Source organism: Oreochromis aureus, linkage group 7, assembly GCF_013358895.1.
Source record: "Oreochromis aureus strain Israel breed Guangdong linkage group 7, ZZ_aureus, whole genome shotgun sequence".
NCBI classification, from domain to species: Eukaryota; Metazoa; Chordata; class Actinopteri; order Cichliformes; family Cichlidae; genus Oreochromis; species Oreochromis aureus.
In genome coordinates this window covers 20,493,975-20,509,135 of record NC_052948.1, presented here as the reverse complement: position 1 = coordinate 20,509,135, position 15,161 = coordinate 20,493,975, and the positions used below count along the sequence as shown (strand labels likewise).

The 15,161-nt window shown below is 40.5% G+C and overlaps 1 protein-coding gene across 1 annotated transcript; it reads left to right on the top strand.

Moving 5' to 3' along the window:
- Window positions 1-503: 503 nt before the first annotated feature.
- Window positions 504-11,021, top strand: LOC116330473 (catalase-like). The gene is made up of 13 exons (XM_039614716.1): window positions 504-732; window positions 1,373-1,544; window positions 2,207-2,317; window positions 3,033-3,163; window positions 3,556-3,660; window positions 3,885-4,010; window positions 4,103-4,294; window positions 4,395-4,547; window positions 4,636-4,774; window positions 6,296-6,426; window positions 6,842-6,949; window positions 7,180-7,263; window positions 9,516-11,021. The coding sequence occupies exons 1-13, from the start codon at window positions 667-669 to the stop codon at window positions 9,579-9,581; spliced, it is 1,584 nt and encodes a 527-aa protein (XP_039470650.1). The 5' UTR covers window positions 504-666; the 3' UTR covers window positions 9,582-11,021.
- Window positions 11,022-15,161: the final 4,140 nt, after the last annotated feature.

The window sequence follows — 15,161 nt, the reverse complement described above, 5'->3', positions numbered from 1 at the left end:
TTGAAATTCGCTACTGTGTATCACTTAGCTAGCTAACTAAGCGATACACTAGCTAATCAGAAAGACTTTATTTATCCCCAATCATCAACACACATCACAAATGCGCCAGGGCTTCGGGTCCTTATGTCGGGTAGTGTCGGCACTTTACAATCAGTTTGGTTTTGGAACATAAACGCTGCATCTCCTCTCAGCGTCCGCCTCTCTTTGCCATTCCCAAACAGAGATGCGCAATTTCTCCTTGACTTCAGCTGAATTGTCAAAGCCCTTATGATGAAGTGTAATTTAACTCTATTATGATAGTAATAAGAATCAAATTATGAGAAATGAGGGGGGGGGAAAGCATCTTTGGGGAAAAAATATTTAGTCTGGCCCAATCCCGTACGTCCGCTAGGTGGAGGAGGTAGGGTTTATTACCTGTACTGCAGCCACACACCAGGGGGCGATAGAGACGTTTTGGCTTTATTTTGGGGTCTCTGTTATGTCGTTTATGATTTCTACAGTGGTTGGTGGTAAACATACCCCTGACCAACTTTGTTTGCTACTCCGTGAGCAAATCAGAATAGAGGGGCGTAAGAGGGGCAGGACCATCGCAGGCAAGGTCCAAGAAGAAATGTTCTTTTCTGGAGTCAGGATAATAGTGTGTGGTCTAAACGCTGAGCTGTCGAGATGGCTGACAACAGAGACAAAGCTACCGACCAAATGAAGACATGGAAGGCGAATAGAGGCTCTCAGGTCTATGCATTCGGTTTGATCGATTTTTGGGGGGTTGCGCGGTGATGTTGAATTGGAAATGGGCGATTTAAGCTAGCTTTTCGAGAGACCTATCGTTCAGTAGACGATTATATTCAGACATGTAACTTTGTTTTGTAAAGGGCTTACTTGCTAGCATTACTGTTTAATTGTTTTTAGCCAACGTTCTTCAAAGAAATCGAGTAGGTGACTACAGACCTGAGACCTTTTGGGCACTAAAAAAACAGACACGCGAACCAGCCGTGAAAGAGATGTCGTCTGAACAGCGCATAGTAATTGTTATGATAGTAAGATAATAGTAAGATAGACACATGCCAAACTGCACCGTTGTATACACGTGTTATTTTTTTATGCTTAACACAGTTTGCATTTTTTAACTACTCATTCAAAATCGCCATCACGTGTTGTTAGTTTGATTAATTAAGTAATTAAGCAACTGCACTGATTTTGTTTCTTTACTGGAATCATCAGATTAAAGTAGCGGAAAAGGACAGTTGTCGCATATTAGTGTTCTTGTAGTCTTTCTTCAAGATGTATATATTTAATGCTTTTTCTATTTTTTTTTTGTACGTGTGTTTTTTTTTTTGTTTGTTTGTTTTGTTTTTAATGTATCTATTATTAGAAACCAGATGTGCTGACCACAGGCGGTGGCCATCCAGTGGGAGACAAATTGAACTTACAGACTGCAGGGCCAAGAGGGCCGCTGCTGGTTCAAGATGTTGTCTTCACAGATGAGATGGCCCACTTTGACCGTGAGCGAATCCCAGAGAGAGTGGTCCATGCCAAAGGGGCAGGTAAGGCATTATGCTGTATTCACGCACTCAACATTTTTTTGCTTTGAGGTCAGTAAGACAGCAAGACATTTCATGCCCACACTTAGAACTAAGGATTGTGGCCAGATATACAATCACAATATATTTATTTCATTTTGATCCAATAATAATACTCAAATATGGAAAACGGTGGAGTACCCGCATCAGGGCGTGTACCTGCCTCAAGTGGACGAATTTAAGTATCTTGGGGTCTTGTTCATGAGTGAGGGGAGAGGGGAGCAAGAGCTCAGCAGACAGATTGGTGCTGCGGCTGCAGTAAAGTAGACGCTGTACCCATTCGTCGTGGTGAAGAGAGAGCTGTGCGTACCCGTTGATCTGCGTTGTCACCCGCACCCAATGTTCCCTCTAAGCTGAGCACGTGAGCAATCACGCACTGCTGACACGGTCTCCCCACACTGAGAACAATTGTTAATCTTTACAGGCTTTACAGATCAGGGCTTGAGACTTTGGACAGACATTGAACTTGTTGTTTGTTGGCCTACGAGCCAACAAACAACTTGGGTCTTAGATTTGTCCTCATGATAAATAAAGTAAATACAAGAACTCGAAATTTGTGAAGCTTATATTAGCAGACATGTCTTTTAAAATCTGTATTTATTTTTATTTTTTTCTCCATTATTCAGGGGCATTTGGCTACTTTGAGGTCACTCATGACATCACTCGCTACTGCAAAGCCAAAGTGTTTGAGCATGTTGGCAAGACTACACCAATTGCTGTCCGCTTCTCCACTGTGGGTAAGAACACCTTGTTCGCCTTGGTTACAGATTTGCTTAGTGGGGGGGGGGGGGTGTTTATTCTTCCCTGTTTACACAGCTTTTGATGTGATAGTTTGGACTCTTGCTATTGAAATCTATAGTAGCACCACGGACTGCACTCTAGGCCCTTACACTCGTATGACTGATTGTTATTTGCAGGTAGCAGGAGAGGGACAGCTCAGCTTCGGACAATACTGGGGTTTTAGCTAGCAGCTTAAATTGATGTAACTAAGGACCATCAGTGGCTTTCAGGCAATTCTTAATGGGGAAAAATGTTCCATTTGAAATGCATTCATAGGAAAATAATGTTCACAATTAAAACATTATATTGAATGTTTCAGAAAAATGCAACAATCGAAGATGATGATAATGATTTACTGCTGAAAATGTTTTTGGTATGAGTTGCAAACCAAACTTTTAAATTCAAAGTGTGAGTAAAAGTGGTTATTTGTTAAAGGAGTGTTCATTGTAAGAAGCTGGCCATGTGATGGTAAGTGGTGTACTTAACATCTTGATTTGTGTGACACTGGAAGGGACATTAAAGGTAACTTTCAACAATGCTATTGGCTGTAAGTTGCAGATGGTACACACTGCCTCCAAATTTAGTCTAAAGTAGTTAACCAAATTACTTCATTGATTTTTGAGGAGTTGCTGTCTTTTGGTTTGTTTGTTTGTTTGTTTTTTAATATCCCAGCTGGAGAGTCTGGGTCTGCAGACACGGTGCGTGACCCTCGAGGTTTTGCAGTCAAGTTTTACACTGAAGATGGTAACTGGGACCTGACAGGCAACAATACCCCAATTTTCTTCATCAGGGATGCCATGCTGGTGAGTGGGTTTAGGGACACATGTGTCTGGACAGACCATAATGGTTCAGATTTGTATAATTTTGTGTCAGTTGTAGTGTTACAGCAGTACTTTATTTTTCTTTCTTTCTTTATTTTTTAACATGTAAATAATTCCTCCAGGAACAGATTGTAGATCTGATTCATAAGTGGATGATTTTTTTTTTAGTTTTGTATCTTGTTTTTTTTGTTTTTACATTAAATATCTAACATGGGGTGTTTCCACTCTTAGTTTAATTCAGTTTATGAAAGCCAAGCTTGTTATTCATAATGTAAGATATTTAAGACCGGAGACACATTCCTCACAACACTTGTGCTAATATCAGTCAACTGTACATTGTCTTATATTGATGTCCCACATTTAATCCCGTGCAGTTCCCATCCTTCGTCCATTCCCAGAAGCGCAATCCTCAAACCCACATGAAAGACCCTGACATGGTGTGGGACTTCTGGAGTTTGAGGCCCGAGAGTCTGCATCAGGTAGATGCTGCTGAGCCTGATACTGAAAAGTCTAGTATATTATGTCATTTCACCTGGGGTGTTTCTAAAATACACATTTAGGATAAAGAATATTTTCAAGTAATTGAGTCTTTCTGTGCACTGTTGCTCGCTGTCTTCATACTTGTAGTCATCATCGACAGTGATTGGCACAGAAACCCTTGTAGTTGTTTTCATGGTCTTGTCTTCTCTTGTCTCCTGTGCAGGTGTCTTTCTTGTTCAGTGATCGAGGTTTGCCTGATGGCCACCGTCACATGAATGGCTACGGCTCTCACACCTTCAAACTGGTCAATGCCGATGGTGAACGTGTCTACTGCAAATTCCACTATAAGGTCTGCCTGAGGTCAGCTTTATTAGCTGTTCTGTTGTGTGTTCTGCCATCTCTGACTTCATTTTTTTTTTTTTTTTTAAATTAATTTTTTAGACTGATCAAGGAATAAAGAATTTGACGGTGGAAGAGGCAGACCGCCTGGCAGCCACCAAACCAGATTATGGAATTGCAGACCTGTTCAATGCTATTGCTAATGGAAACTACCCATCCTGGACCTTTTACATCCAGGTCATGACCTTTGAGCAGGCTGAGAAGTTCCGGTTCAACCCGTTTGATCTTACAAAGGTACTGCAGTTCTGCACAACAGAAAACCATAATATCACAGGATGTCTCTAAATAATAAGTTGCTAACTTTTGTGATTTGTAAATTTTATTCGTGGTGCAGGTTTGGTCACATAAAGAATACCCACTGATCCCTGTGGGCAAACTGGTTCTGAACAGAAACCCAGTCAACTACTTTGCAGAGGTGGAGCAGCTGGCCTTTGACCCAAGCAACATGCCACCAGGAATCGAGCCCAGCCCTGACAAGATGCTGCAGGTGACATTATGGCAGATTTGACAAGCTAGGGGGGAATGAAGAAAAGCTAGGTTGGTATTGAGCTCTGTCCTCCATGTTCTTTGTCTAGGGTCGCCTCTTCTCCTACCCAGACACGCATCGTCACCGGTTGGGGGCAAACTACCTGCAGATCCCTGTCAACTGCCCCTTCAGGGCTCGTGTGGCCAACTACCAGCGTGATGGTCCGATGTGCATGTATGACAACCAAGGTGAGACGTGATCAGGTCTGGTACCTGTGGCTCAGAAATGAATCTTGAGTAATCCTGTAATTTTAATCCAGGTAGTGTTACAGTTTATTTATACTGAGTTCTTAACTGTTATTTCTAACTGTTATTATACGTGACATATACACAAGTGCATATCACCTTTAATGTAGACGATCAATGATGGAGTTTTAACAAATCTTAGTCATCCAAACACACCCTTATTATATAAAATAATTAGAAATAATTTTATAACATGCATAACCACAGTCATCTACATTGTGCACAAAATGTAAAAACTAGCGCTAAAACATTAATTTTATCGCTACATTTCATGTATTGTACAGTGGCAGATGTGTGAATAACGTATGTCATCACTATAGTCACTGATTATGGTTTTTCCATAAACATCTCGTCTTTGTTCACTTTTTCTTTTTTTTCTTTTTTTTTTAAACATATGTTTATTTGTTTTTTTTTGGTTTTCAACAGTATCCAACACAAAAATATAATGAACATATGGCAGGTATTAAAATAATAATAATAATAATAATAATAATAATAATAATAATACTAGTAGTAATAATAGTAATAATTGAAATGTTAATCATAAAAAATTCAAAATAAGTGAATAATTAAATAATTTAAAATAGCAAACAATGCAAATAAATACAATTTAAAAACAAACAAACAAAAAAAACAAAAAAAAAAAAAAACAAAACAAAGAAAAAAAAAAAATCATAACGTAGGTTGCACAGTATATTCCCAACAGCAATTCAGACATTATTCATCATTATCTAGTTATCTTATTCACCCACCGCCCCCCAAATCCCCACTCCTCAGTAGATCTAGAAATATCTTCCAAATGTTGTAAAATTCAGAAGCCTTCTTTCTAACAATATAGGTCAGTTTCTCAAGAGCTAAACTCGATGTTAAGTTGTTTAACCAGTGGTTAAAAGAGGGGCAACCAACATTCTTCCAACATAATGCAATACAGCGTTTGGCCTGTAGCAAACAAAGATCGACCATTTTTCTTTCCTCACACGACAGAGTACAGTCATCTGGGTACAAGCCTAAAATGCATAACTTAGGGCAAAGCGGTACAGGGGAAGTTGTGATCTGAGAGATATATTGTAACACTGAGCTCCAAAATTTTTGAATCTCTTCACATTTCCACAGGCAGTGGTATAGTGTACCCTGATGACTATTACACTTATAGCATAGATCAATTATATTAGGATCAAATTTATTCAATTGCACAGGGGATATGTATGTTCGCATTATCCAGTTAAATTGTATCATTCTCAAACGAGTGTTAATGGTTTGAGTGTGTGCTTTTAAACATATTTTACTCCTTTCAGTAGATGAAATATCTTCTTGTAAGTCACTAATCCACTCCCGTCTTCTACTATCAGAGTTGTCCTTATGGTTTTCAACTAACATGCTATACAACTGGGACACCAGTCTTTTACCAAAATAGTTTTTTCTTTTTCCTTCACTGCCTCACCACTGTTTTTGTTTGACCACCAGGTGGCGCTCCAAACTACTACCCTAACAGCTTCAGTGCCCCAGAGACCCAGCCTCAGTTTATGGAGTCCAAGTTCCAAGTGTCTGCAGATGTTGCTCGTTACAACAGCTCAGATGAAGACAATGTCACACAGGTACTGATGATTTAACAGGATCTGTAGGCGTGTGACAGAGTGTCTGAGGTCCAGGCATTTTCAGATTTGCTAATATTAAAAAGCTGCATAAATTCGTATTTAATATGAACAGTGGATCGAATGATAAGATGAACTAGTTGCTCATTTTGTAAAGGGTAATCGAAATATCTAGATTTAGTTTTTAAGGCTTTTTCTTCCTGTTACTGCACTCGTTTGGTTTCTTCAGCCTCATCTTGTAACGAACTATAGTCAAAGCTAATTCTTACTAGTAATAAACAGAAAGTGTAATAGGATGGGGGTTTTTTTTCTTCTGTTTTTTTTAAAGACTTGAAATCAAGTTGATGCTTCTGAGTCAAAATCTGTTTCAGATTAGTTCCTTTTTCCTCTGGAGGATCAACCTGTGTGTTTTTTGCAGGTTCGCACCTTCTACACTCAGGTCCTGAATGAGGAGGAGCGACAGAGACTTTGCCAGAACTTGGCCGGGTTTCTAAAAGAAGCCCAGCTCTTCATCCAGAAACGCATGGTGAGTCCAAGCACTACAGTCTCTCACTTTGCTGTCGCTCATAGTTTGTGCTTTTTGGAATATGAGGTTTCAGGAAACATGTTGTGCTTATTGATAAATGTAATCTAAAATGCTACAATAGCATTTACTGAATGTTTATTTTTCATGGCTTATGGGAAATGGAGAGACTGTGTTTTTTAAAGAACCTGCTATCCTCCAGGACTGTAATATTTTTCTTCTGTGTCTTGCAGGTCGAGAATTTGAAGGCTGTCCATCCAGACTATGGAAACAAAGTTGAGACTCTTCTCAAGAAGTACAATGCGGAGGCCAAGAAGGTATGTGTGTATATGTTTGTATATATGTGCTCCGATTACCACTGGGACCACTGTTATCTTCACCCTTCACATTTTCTCGAGCTCTTCTCTGAGCCCTTGGTATTTCTCGAGCTTCTCGTGTTCCTTCTTTCCTGATGTTGCTGTCATTCTGTATGGCTACGTCTGTCACTACGGCAGTTTTCCTCTGCTTGTCTACAACCACTATGTCGGGTTGATTAGCCCTTACCCTTTTGCCTGACTGTATCTTGAAGTCCCACAGGATCTTAGCTCGGTCATTCTCCACCACCCTAGGGGCATCTTCCATTTTGACCTCGGGACTTCCAGGCCATATTCGGCACAGATGTTTCCGTATACTACGCTGGCCACTTGGTTATGGCGTTCCATGTATGCCCTGCCTGCTCCCATCTTACACCCTGCTGTTATGTGTTGGATTTTCTCAGGGGCATCTTAACACAGCCTGCACCTGGGGTCTTGCCTGGTGTGATAGACCCAGCCTCTGTGGATCTTGTGCTCAGAGCTTGTTCCTGTGCTGCCATGATTATTGCCTCTGTGCTGTCTTTCAGTCCAGCTTTGTCCAGCCACTGGTAGGATTTCTGGCTGCCAGCCACTTCCTTTATCTGCCGGTGGTACATACTGTGCAGAAGCCTATTCATCCATGATGGTTCCTCCTTTTCCTCCTCTTTCTGCTGCCTGAGGTATTCACTGAGCATGCAGTGGGTTGGGGCCTTTTTCCTGACATATTCGTTGATGTTTGTTGTCTCATTCTGGACTATGGTGATGGCACTCACTATAGGGCTGCTCAATTAATCAAATGTTAATCTAGATTACGATCTGGGTTTTCAACGATCATTAAAAATGACTGAGCCGATTATTAGCACCTCCCTCGTGCTTTACTCTCACGCTGCTCCGTGTGGCAAATCGAGCGCACCTCTCTGCGTTTCGAACACGCGTCACAACAATTAAGAGCACCCGAGGGAAGCTTGGAAAGCTCGGGAAGCTAAGCAGAAGTTATTTGGAGAGGAGAGGATAATGGCTGCTGAAGAAACAATGCCGTTGGTTGAAAAGAGAGGTGAAACGACTTCAGTGGTGTGGAAACATTACGGGTTCGCGGAGTCAGACGTGGATCAAATATTGTGCAGTATTTTGAAGTTCACTAAACATAGATGTTTACATTTTTCATTTATTTTTTATATTGCAAACATTTGCACTGTAATCAGTATTTGCACACTATTTTGTATTATTTTTTGACAATCTTTACAGCCATTATTCAATACATTGTTATTGTTAAATAAATATCGTCAAATAATTGAGATCTCAATTTCAGTGAAAATAATCGTGATTATCATTTTTGCCATAATCGAGCAGCCCTAACTCACTAGTCCCCAGCCTCCTCCGCTTAGCATACAGTATCAGGGTGCTGGACTTGGGGTGAAACCCTCCATGCATGGTCAGGAGCTTCCTGGTCTTGATGTCAGTGGCTTCTATCTCCTCCTTTGGCCAACTACTAGTATTTTTTTTTCTTTTTTTACTTACTGTGCTAAGTGTCTTCTTTTTACTTTACATTTTATACTTTTACTATGTTTACTTGGTTATTATGTTACCATTCTTCATCTTGTTTTATTGCTGCTGGCCTCTGTGAGCCACCAAACAAATTTCATTGTATAACTACAATGACAATAAAGTGCTTTAAGTTTTATTATCCCAGCAGGGTACCTGATCACGGACAGGGCATAGGTGTTGTTCTTAACATAAAGCTGACTCCTCATGACTTGCTTGACGCTCTAACCCATGTGCCTTTTCATGTTAGCTGCGATGATGCCTGACAGGAGCTTCCATGTGGTACTGAGCCTGGTTATTAGTTGGTAGTTGTATGGGACTGTTACCTTCTGGAGGTCCTTGGGGATCAGCACTGTCCAGCCTTCGTTAAATATTCTGGGTGTCTCTCGTTGACTAGTAGCTGGTTCATTTGTGCTGCTAGACACTCATGTAGTCAGCTTCTTTAGCCAGTAGGCATGAATCGTGTCGGGGCTTGGTGCTGTCCAACTTTTCATACTGGAATCCCTTTCTTGGATGTCTACCACTGTAATGAATACTGGACCCTGTTCAGGGAGGTTGCTGTAGTCTGCTCTTAGATACACTGGTTACTGAGCATTGTTGTTATGTGTTGTGTCCTTCTCCTGTTTTTTTTTGTTTTTGTTTTTTTTGTATCTGATCTCATTTGTGTTTTGTTTTTTTACTCTGTCACTTTTCAGGATGCCACTTTGCACGTTTACAGCCGTCCTGGAGCCTCAGCCATCACCGCCTCATCTAAGATGTGACGCCTTAAATTTCAAAAGATGCACCTGTGTGATAACTGTTAACTAAAATGGACCATTATTCGAGCCATCAGAAAAGGTTCAGAATACTAGCAGTCTAGTTTTTAAATGTTTTGGCTAATTGGTTTTTAATTTAGTTTTTCCAAGCAGTTTATTTCTAATAATTTTCAGCAGCACTTGCAGTTTTCTTGTTATCTACAACACAACAAGGTTGAGATAAAGTCGCCATGATTCTACTGCAGTGTTTTTGAGCTTTGAATAGTTATTGTTAGATCAATCAAGTTTAATATACATTTAAGAGCATTTAATTTTTGTTTGATTGCATTAAGTTAATTTCCTAAACCCATCTTAGCTAATTCCTCAGAGTGTGTATACTACGATGCTTGAAAATTTAAAAAGCATTGTAACTTAAAAAGAAATCTGTTCACTTGTTAAAAATTATGTTTGGTATCTGCTTTAATGTCAAATCTCAGTTTAAACTGGTAAAACATCTGGATTTTTTATGAACCACAGGTTTGCTGCTGCTTTATTTCCCAGAATGAGCAATGATCTGTTGTGGTTACTAGTAGGGCTGTGCGATATGACCAAAATCTCATATCCCGATATAAGACATTTATCGTCCTGATAACGATATAAATCACAAAAATTTAACATTTTTTGTAAATTCTGTGAATCTCGGGCAACTCACCTTGCATGAGGTGTTTCCAGCTGGACGTCCTTTACCTGGAGTCGGTGTTTTAACCGATGTATGAAACTATACATTTTTAGACTTAAGTTGTAAGGGCCACCATTTTCTTTCATAGTTTGAGTCTAAGGTTTATTTTTTAGCGCTTGACGGCTCTTTTTTGCTTCTCATCCGTAAACTATCTGCAGACTCTTTCCCGTGATTCAGTTTATTTTGAAAAGTCTCAACAGGATGTTGAGCTTTATTGTGAAAGGTTTATGCGGAAAACAAGCGGACAGCGGAGCTACGCGATGGTTTTATCGTCATTGCTGCTAACGACAACATGTAAAAACAGGTGCTTGTCCGTCCATAGTGTGGTTATATTAAATATAAGAGAAAGAGAGAACTTTAAGAAATTAATATAGCCACTACAGTGACCATCAAAACGATGAAAAAAATATTGCTGTAAACAGTTTATTTTACGACACCACGAAACAAACGATAGCGTAATAGGAAACGATAGACGTTTTTATATCGTCATCCGATATATATCGTTATATTGAACAGCCCTAGTTACTGCTTCCTCATATTTGGCTGAACCACTGTTGAATGTTATTGTGGTATGTGGCAATATGCAGCCAAGAAGTAATATTAACTAAGACAGTCTTCTGTGCCTTTCATATGCAAAGCCTACAACTAACAATGGAGTTGAACTTTATCTGAAATCTATTCTGTGCCTGTAGTAATGAATTTGTAATTAAAAGTTTATCATTTGTCTACTTTTGTCTTCCATTCTTTAAAGAAATTGCAAGTGATCAATTGATTTCCATGCTATGTACAACCTTTAGTTGGAAACAGTTATGTTCAGACTCATTATTTTACATTATCTCACATGGAGGTTGTGATGTTAGAAGGTAAATTACATTGTTCTGTACAGATAAAGCTTGAAAAGTCAATAACAAATTTCAATTCAATTTTTCAATTAGACAGCCTAGTGCAGGCTTCCAGTCCCTTTATACAATGCAGTGCATGAGATGCTGTAGCATTTAATCCAAACTGGCATTTCAATTTGGCTCTCATATCTTTGTCAGATTTGGTTACCACTGTCTCCCAAAGCCACCACTTGGTGTAAATTGACAAGACCTGTAAGCTGTTGGAGATTCCAACTTAAAATATTAGTGTGTGAGGGTGTGAAGTAGTAACTTAGGTGGAGTGAGTAAAGTAAAGTAAAGTAATCCTATATAACTGTATTAAAAGGCATTGTGCTAAATATAATTTTCTTGTGAGAAGGGGCTAATAAAATGTAATTGAAGAAAGATTCCATAAAGCGAATGAAACATGAAGTGAATGTTCATGTGTAATGGATATGGAAGCCGTTTCCACCACTAAAAAAAACAAAAAAAATCCCAAGTATCCATAACTCGAAATTTCGAGTTATTTTTTTGAAATTTTGACTTATTAACTCGACATTTGAGGAAACATAACTCGGAATTTCAAGTTATTTTTTTGAAATTTTGACTTATTAATTCGACATTTGAAGAAACATAACTCGGAATTTCAAGTTACTTTTCTCAAAATTTCGAGTTAGTCCTGCCAACCAGTCATCTACGTGAATGAGGTCACTTTCTTGTTACCCAGAAGCATATGGAGCAGAGTAGTGCGCACGTTTACTGTACGTTTGCTGATAGTAACGCCATGGGATTCAGCTAATAACACAAGGATTTCATCATTTTTGAAGTCACGCTGAAAATACTCAGCAATCTGTGCATTCATGACTGGATTTAATACTGGTAGCTTAGCTGTAGCATTTGTAGCTGAGGGCTTCAACTTCCGGGTAACAAGGAAATGACATCATTCACGTAGATTACTGATTGGTCGTGTCCAAATTCATGGGCTGCATCCTCCTGAGGACGCATTTGTAGACCGATTACGTCACAGCGACGCGCCGAAGGCTGTCCAAATTCGTAGACTCCTCCGAATGCAGCCGACAAATGCGTCCTCCTTTTCCCCGAATTTGAAGGATGGGTCGGGTGTGTCCTTCGTGGCCCACCATATCCCAGAATTCATAGCGCGGCCCAGCCAAACTCCAGTTTCCAGCAATGGCGGCCGCTACTAAGTTTTAAAATTACTCTTATTAATCTTTCTGGGTCACAAAATAAACTTTTAACATATTTTCAGACGAGAATGTGGGTGTGTAAACTTCAAATATCGGTCGTGTCCAAATTCATGGGCTGCATCCTCCTGAGGACCCGGCCTTCGCGGTCTACGTGGGCCGGATCCTCAGAAGATCGGGTAGGCCGGAAGTAAACGGCTGTGAAATTGGACACTCTAGGCTTCAGTTTTGCGTCACCGCTATCTCGGTGGAGTTTAATAAACTCAGCCGTCTGCTCCTTGCTATCTAAAATATAACAGGACACTGGCATAAATTCTCGACCATCTCACTTCTGTTTAATCAGTTTTCTGTTTGACGTTTATTCAGCTGTGTGAAAACCAAGGAGGAACCCACTCGGGGGATTAATAAAGTTTTATTTTATCTAATCTAATCTAATAACTTTAATCTCAGCCAATGTTCCCTCTAAACTGCGCGCGTGCGCAATTGCGCACTGCTGGCATGGTCTCTGCGCACAGAAAATCTGTGTTGCGCACGAAAAAAAAAATCCAACCTGAATTGAAATTAAAATTAAAACTTTAACAATTCAGTTTTGCAGTGTTAGTCAGTAAGTGACTGGCTGCTCCCGTATGGGATTAGAACTAGTGATGCGCGAATCATGAACGAATCGTTCAATACTCGAGAATCACTTTACTGACTCATGAATCATGATTCACAAGCCCAACTGACTCACTGACTCATCCCTGTTGCTGTTAGCAGCAATATATCTAGCTTGTAATTAAAATTGTGGAGAAAAACACAACATCCAGTATCTTAACAAAAAAATTTCTGCTCTGAACTGGAAGAAAAAACCCTGAGTAGAAGCTCACATCAAGACATTAGCGCCTCGGTTCACAGTAGCATCGCACTGCTAACATGCTAACAGCACATTTGAGCTACTCACCCCCTGCCTTCCTGTGCTGAATCGTAGGGTAAGCGAATCATTCAGGACTCACTAACCCCCTCCCTCCTGTGCTGAATCATAGGGTAAGCGAATCATTCAGGACTCACTAACCCCCTCCCTCCTGTGCTGAATCGTAAGCGTAAGCGAATCACTCAGGACTCGCTCACCCCCTCCCTCCTGTGCTGAATCATAGAGCGAACGAATCACTCAGGACTCACTCACCCCCTCCCTCCTGTGCTGAATCATAGAGCGAGCGGATCACTCAGGACTCACTCACCCCCTCCCTCCTGTGCTGAATCATAGGGTAAGCGAATCATTCAGGACTCACTAACCCCTCCCTCCTGTGCTGAATCATAGGGTGGCGAATCATTCAGGACTCACTAACCCCCCCCTCCTGTGCTGAATCGTGGCGTGGCGAATCACTCAGGACTCGCTCACCCCTCCCTCCTGTGCTGAATCATAGAGCGAACGAATCACTCAGGACTCACTCACCCCCTCCCTCCTGTGCTGAATCATAGAGCGAGCGGATCACTCAGGACTCACTCACCCCTCCCTCCTGTGCTGAATCATAGGGTGGCGAATCATTCAGGACTCACTAACCCCTCCCTCCTGTGCTGAATCGTGGCGTGGCGAATCACTCAGGACTCGCTCACCCCCTCCCTCCTGTGCTGAATCATAGAGCGAACGAATCACTCAGGCCGTTTCTCAATTCTCAAGTACGCGAGTACGTACTCACGTTCTCGGTGAGTACGTACCCGCCGAGAACGCGAGCACGGACTCGCGATTTGTACAATTGGAACATCTGCGTACGTGATGATGTCACAGGTCCGGAGTTTTTACTGCCGTCCCCTCTTAATTTAACTGTGAGTAACATGTTATGAAGCTTAACTTTAATCACAGCCAAACCGGTTTACTCAGGAACAAATAAAACACTGAAATAAACCAAACATTAACATTTAGAAGTGATCTAAGTGACTTATATATCATTTTTAACCTCAGTAGTGAAACCTCTATTAATAAAAATAGTGTACATGTACATACGTGTACATACCTTAATAAAAACAAGCAGGTGAGATGTTAGAACGCTTTTATTTCTATTTTAGTGGACACTCAATACTATAGACAGCTGCTGGGGTTTCTTTAACCTGAGTAGTGAGAAGACCGCGAGCGGGGGGTTGAAAACGATGTGCCGGGAGTCCGCTGTTGAGTTTTGGACGAAATGCATTCTGGGATATTTAGCTGTACCAAGTCCACACCGATGCATGCTCGATAAAGCGGGCGGAGCGAGAACACATCCGGGACTTTTTCGCGTTCTCGGCTTGATGCGTGCCAATTGGAACAGTACTTGGTCTCCGACTGATGACGTATCACGAGTACACGAGAACGCAAGTACGCACAAGTACGCATATTGAGAAACGCCCTCACTCACCCCTTCCCTCCTGGCTCACAGCTTCTTCTTCTTCTCAGTTGGCAACCAATGTTAAGGCGCATTACCGCCCCCTGGCTCACAGTTCAGTGGACATTTAGATGAGAAAATATAAATTTGACACATTTAAGGAAAATACTAATAAAATAAAAATAAACAAAATTAAATGTTTCCTTTAGAATTTTTTTTTGCTCTTTTTTGCTCTATAAAATAGTTGTTTTCTTTTAGAATCACTCATCTTAGCAGTAGGATATACATGAAAAGAGAAACAAATTAAGTTTGAGTGAAAATGTAAATTTTTTGCACTATCTGGTCAACTGATTCAGTGAATCAAATGACTCAAAAAAACCCGATTCACTTTGGTGAGTGACTCATTAAAACTCGATTCAGTAAAAAGAATCAAATTTACCATCACTAATTAGAACGATGCCACCTTATCC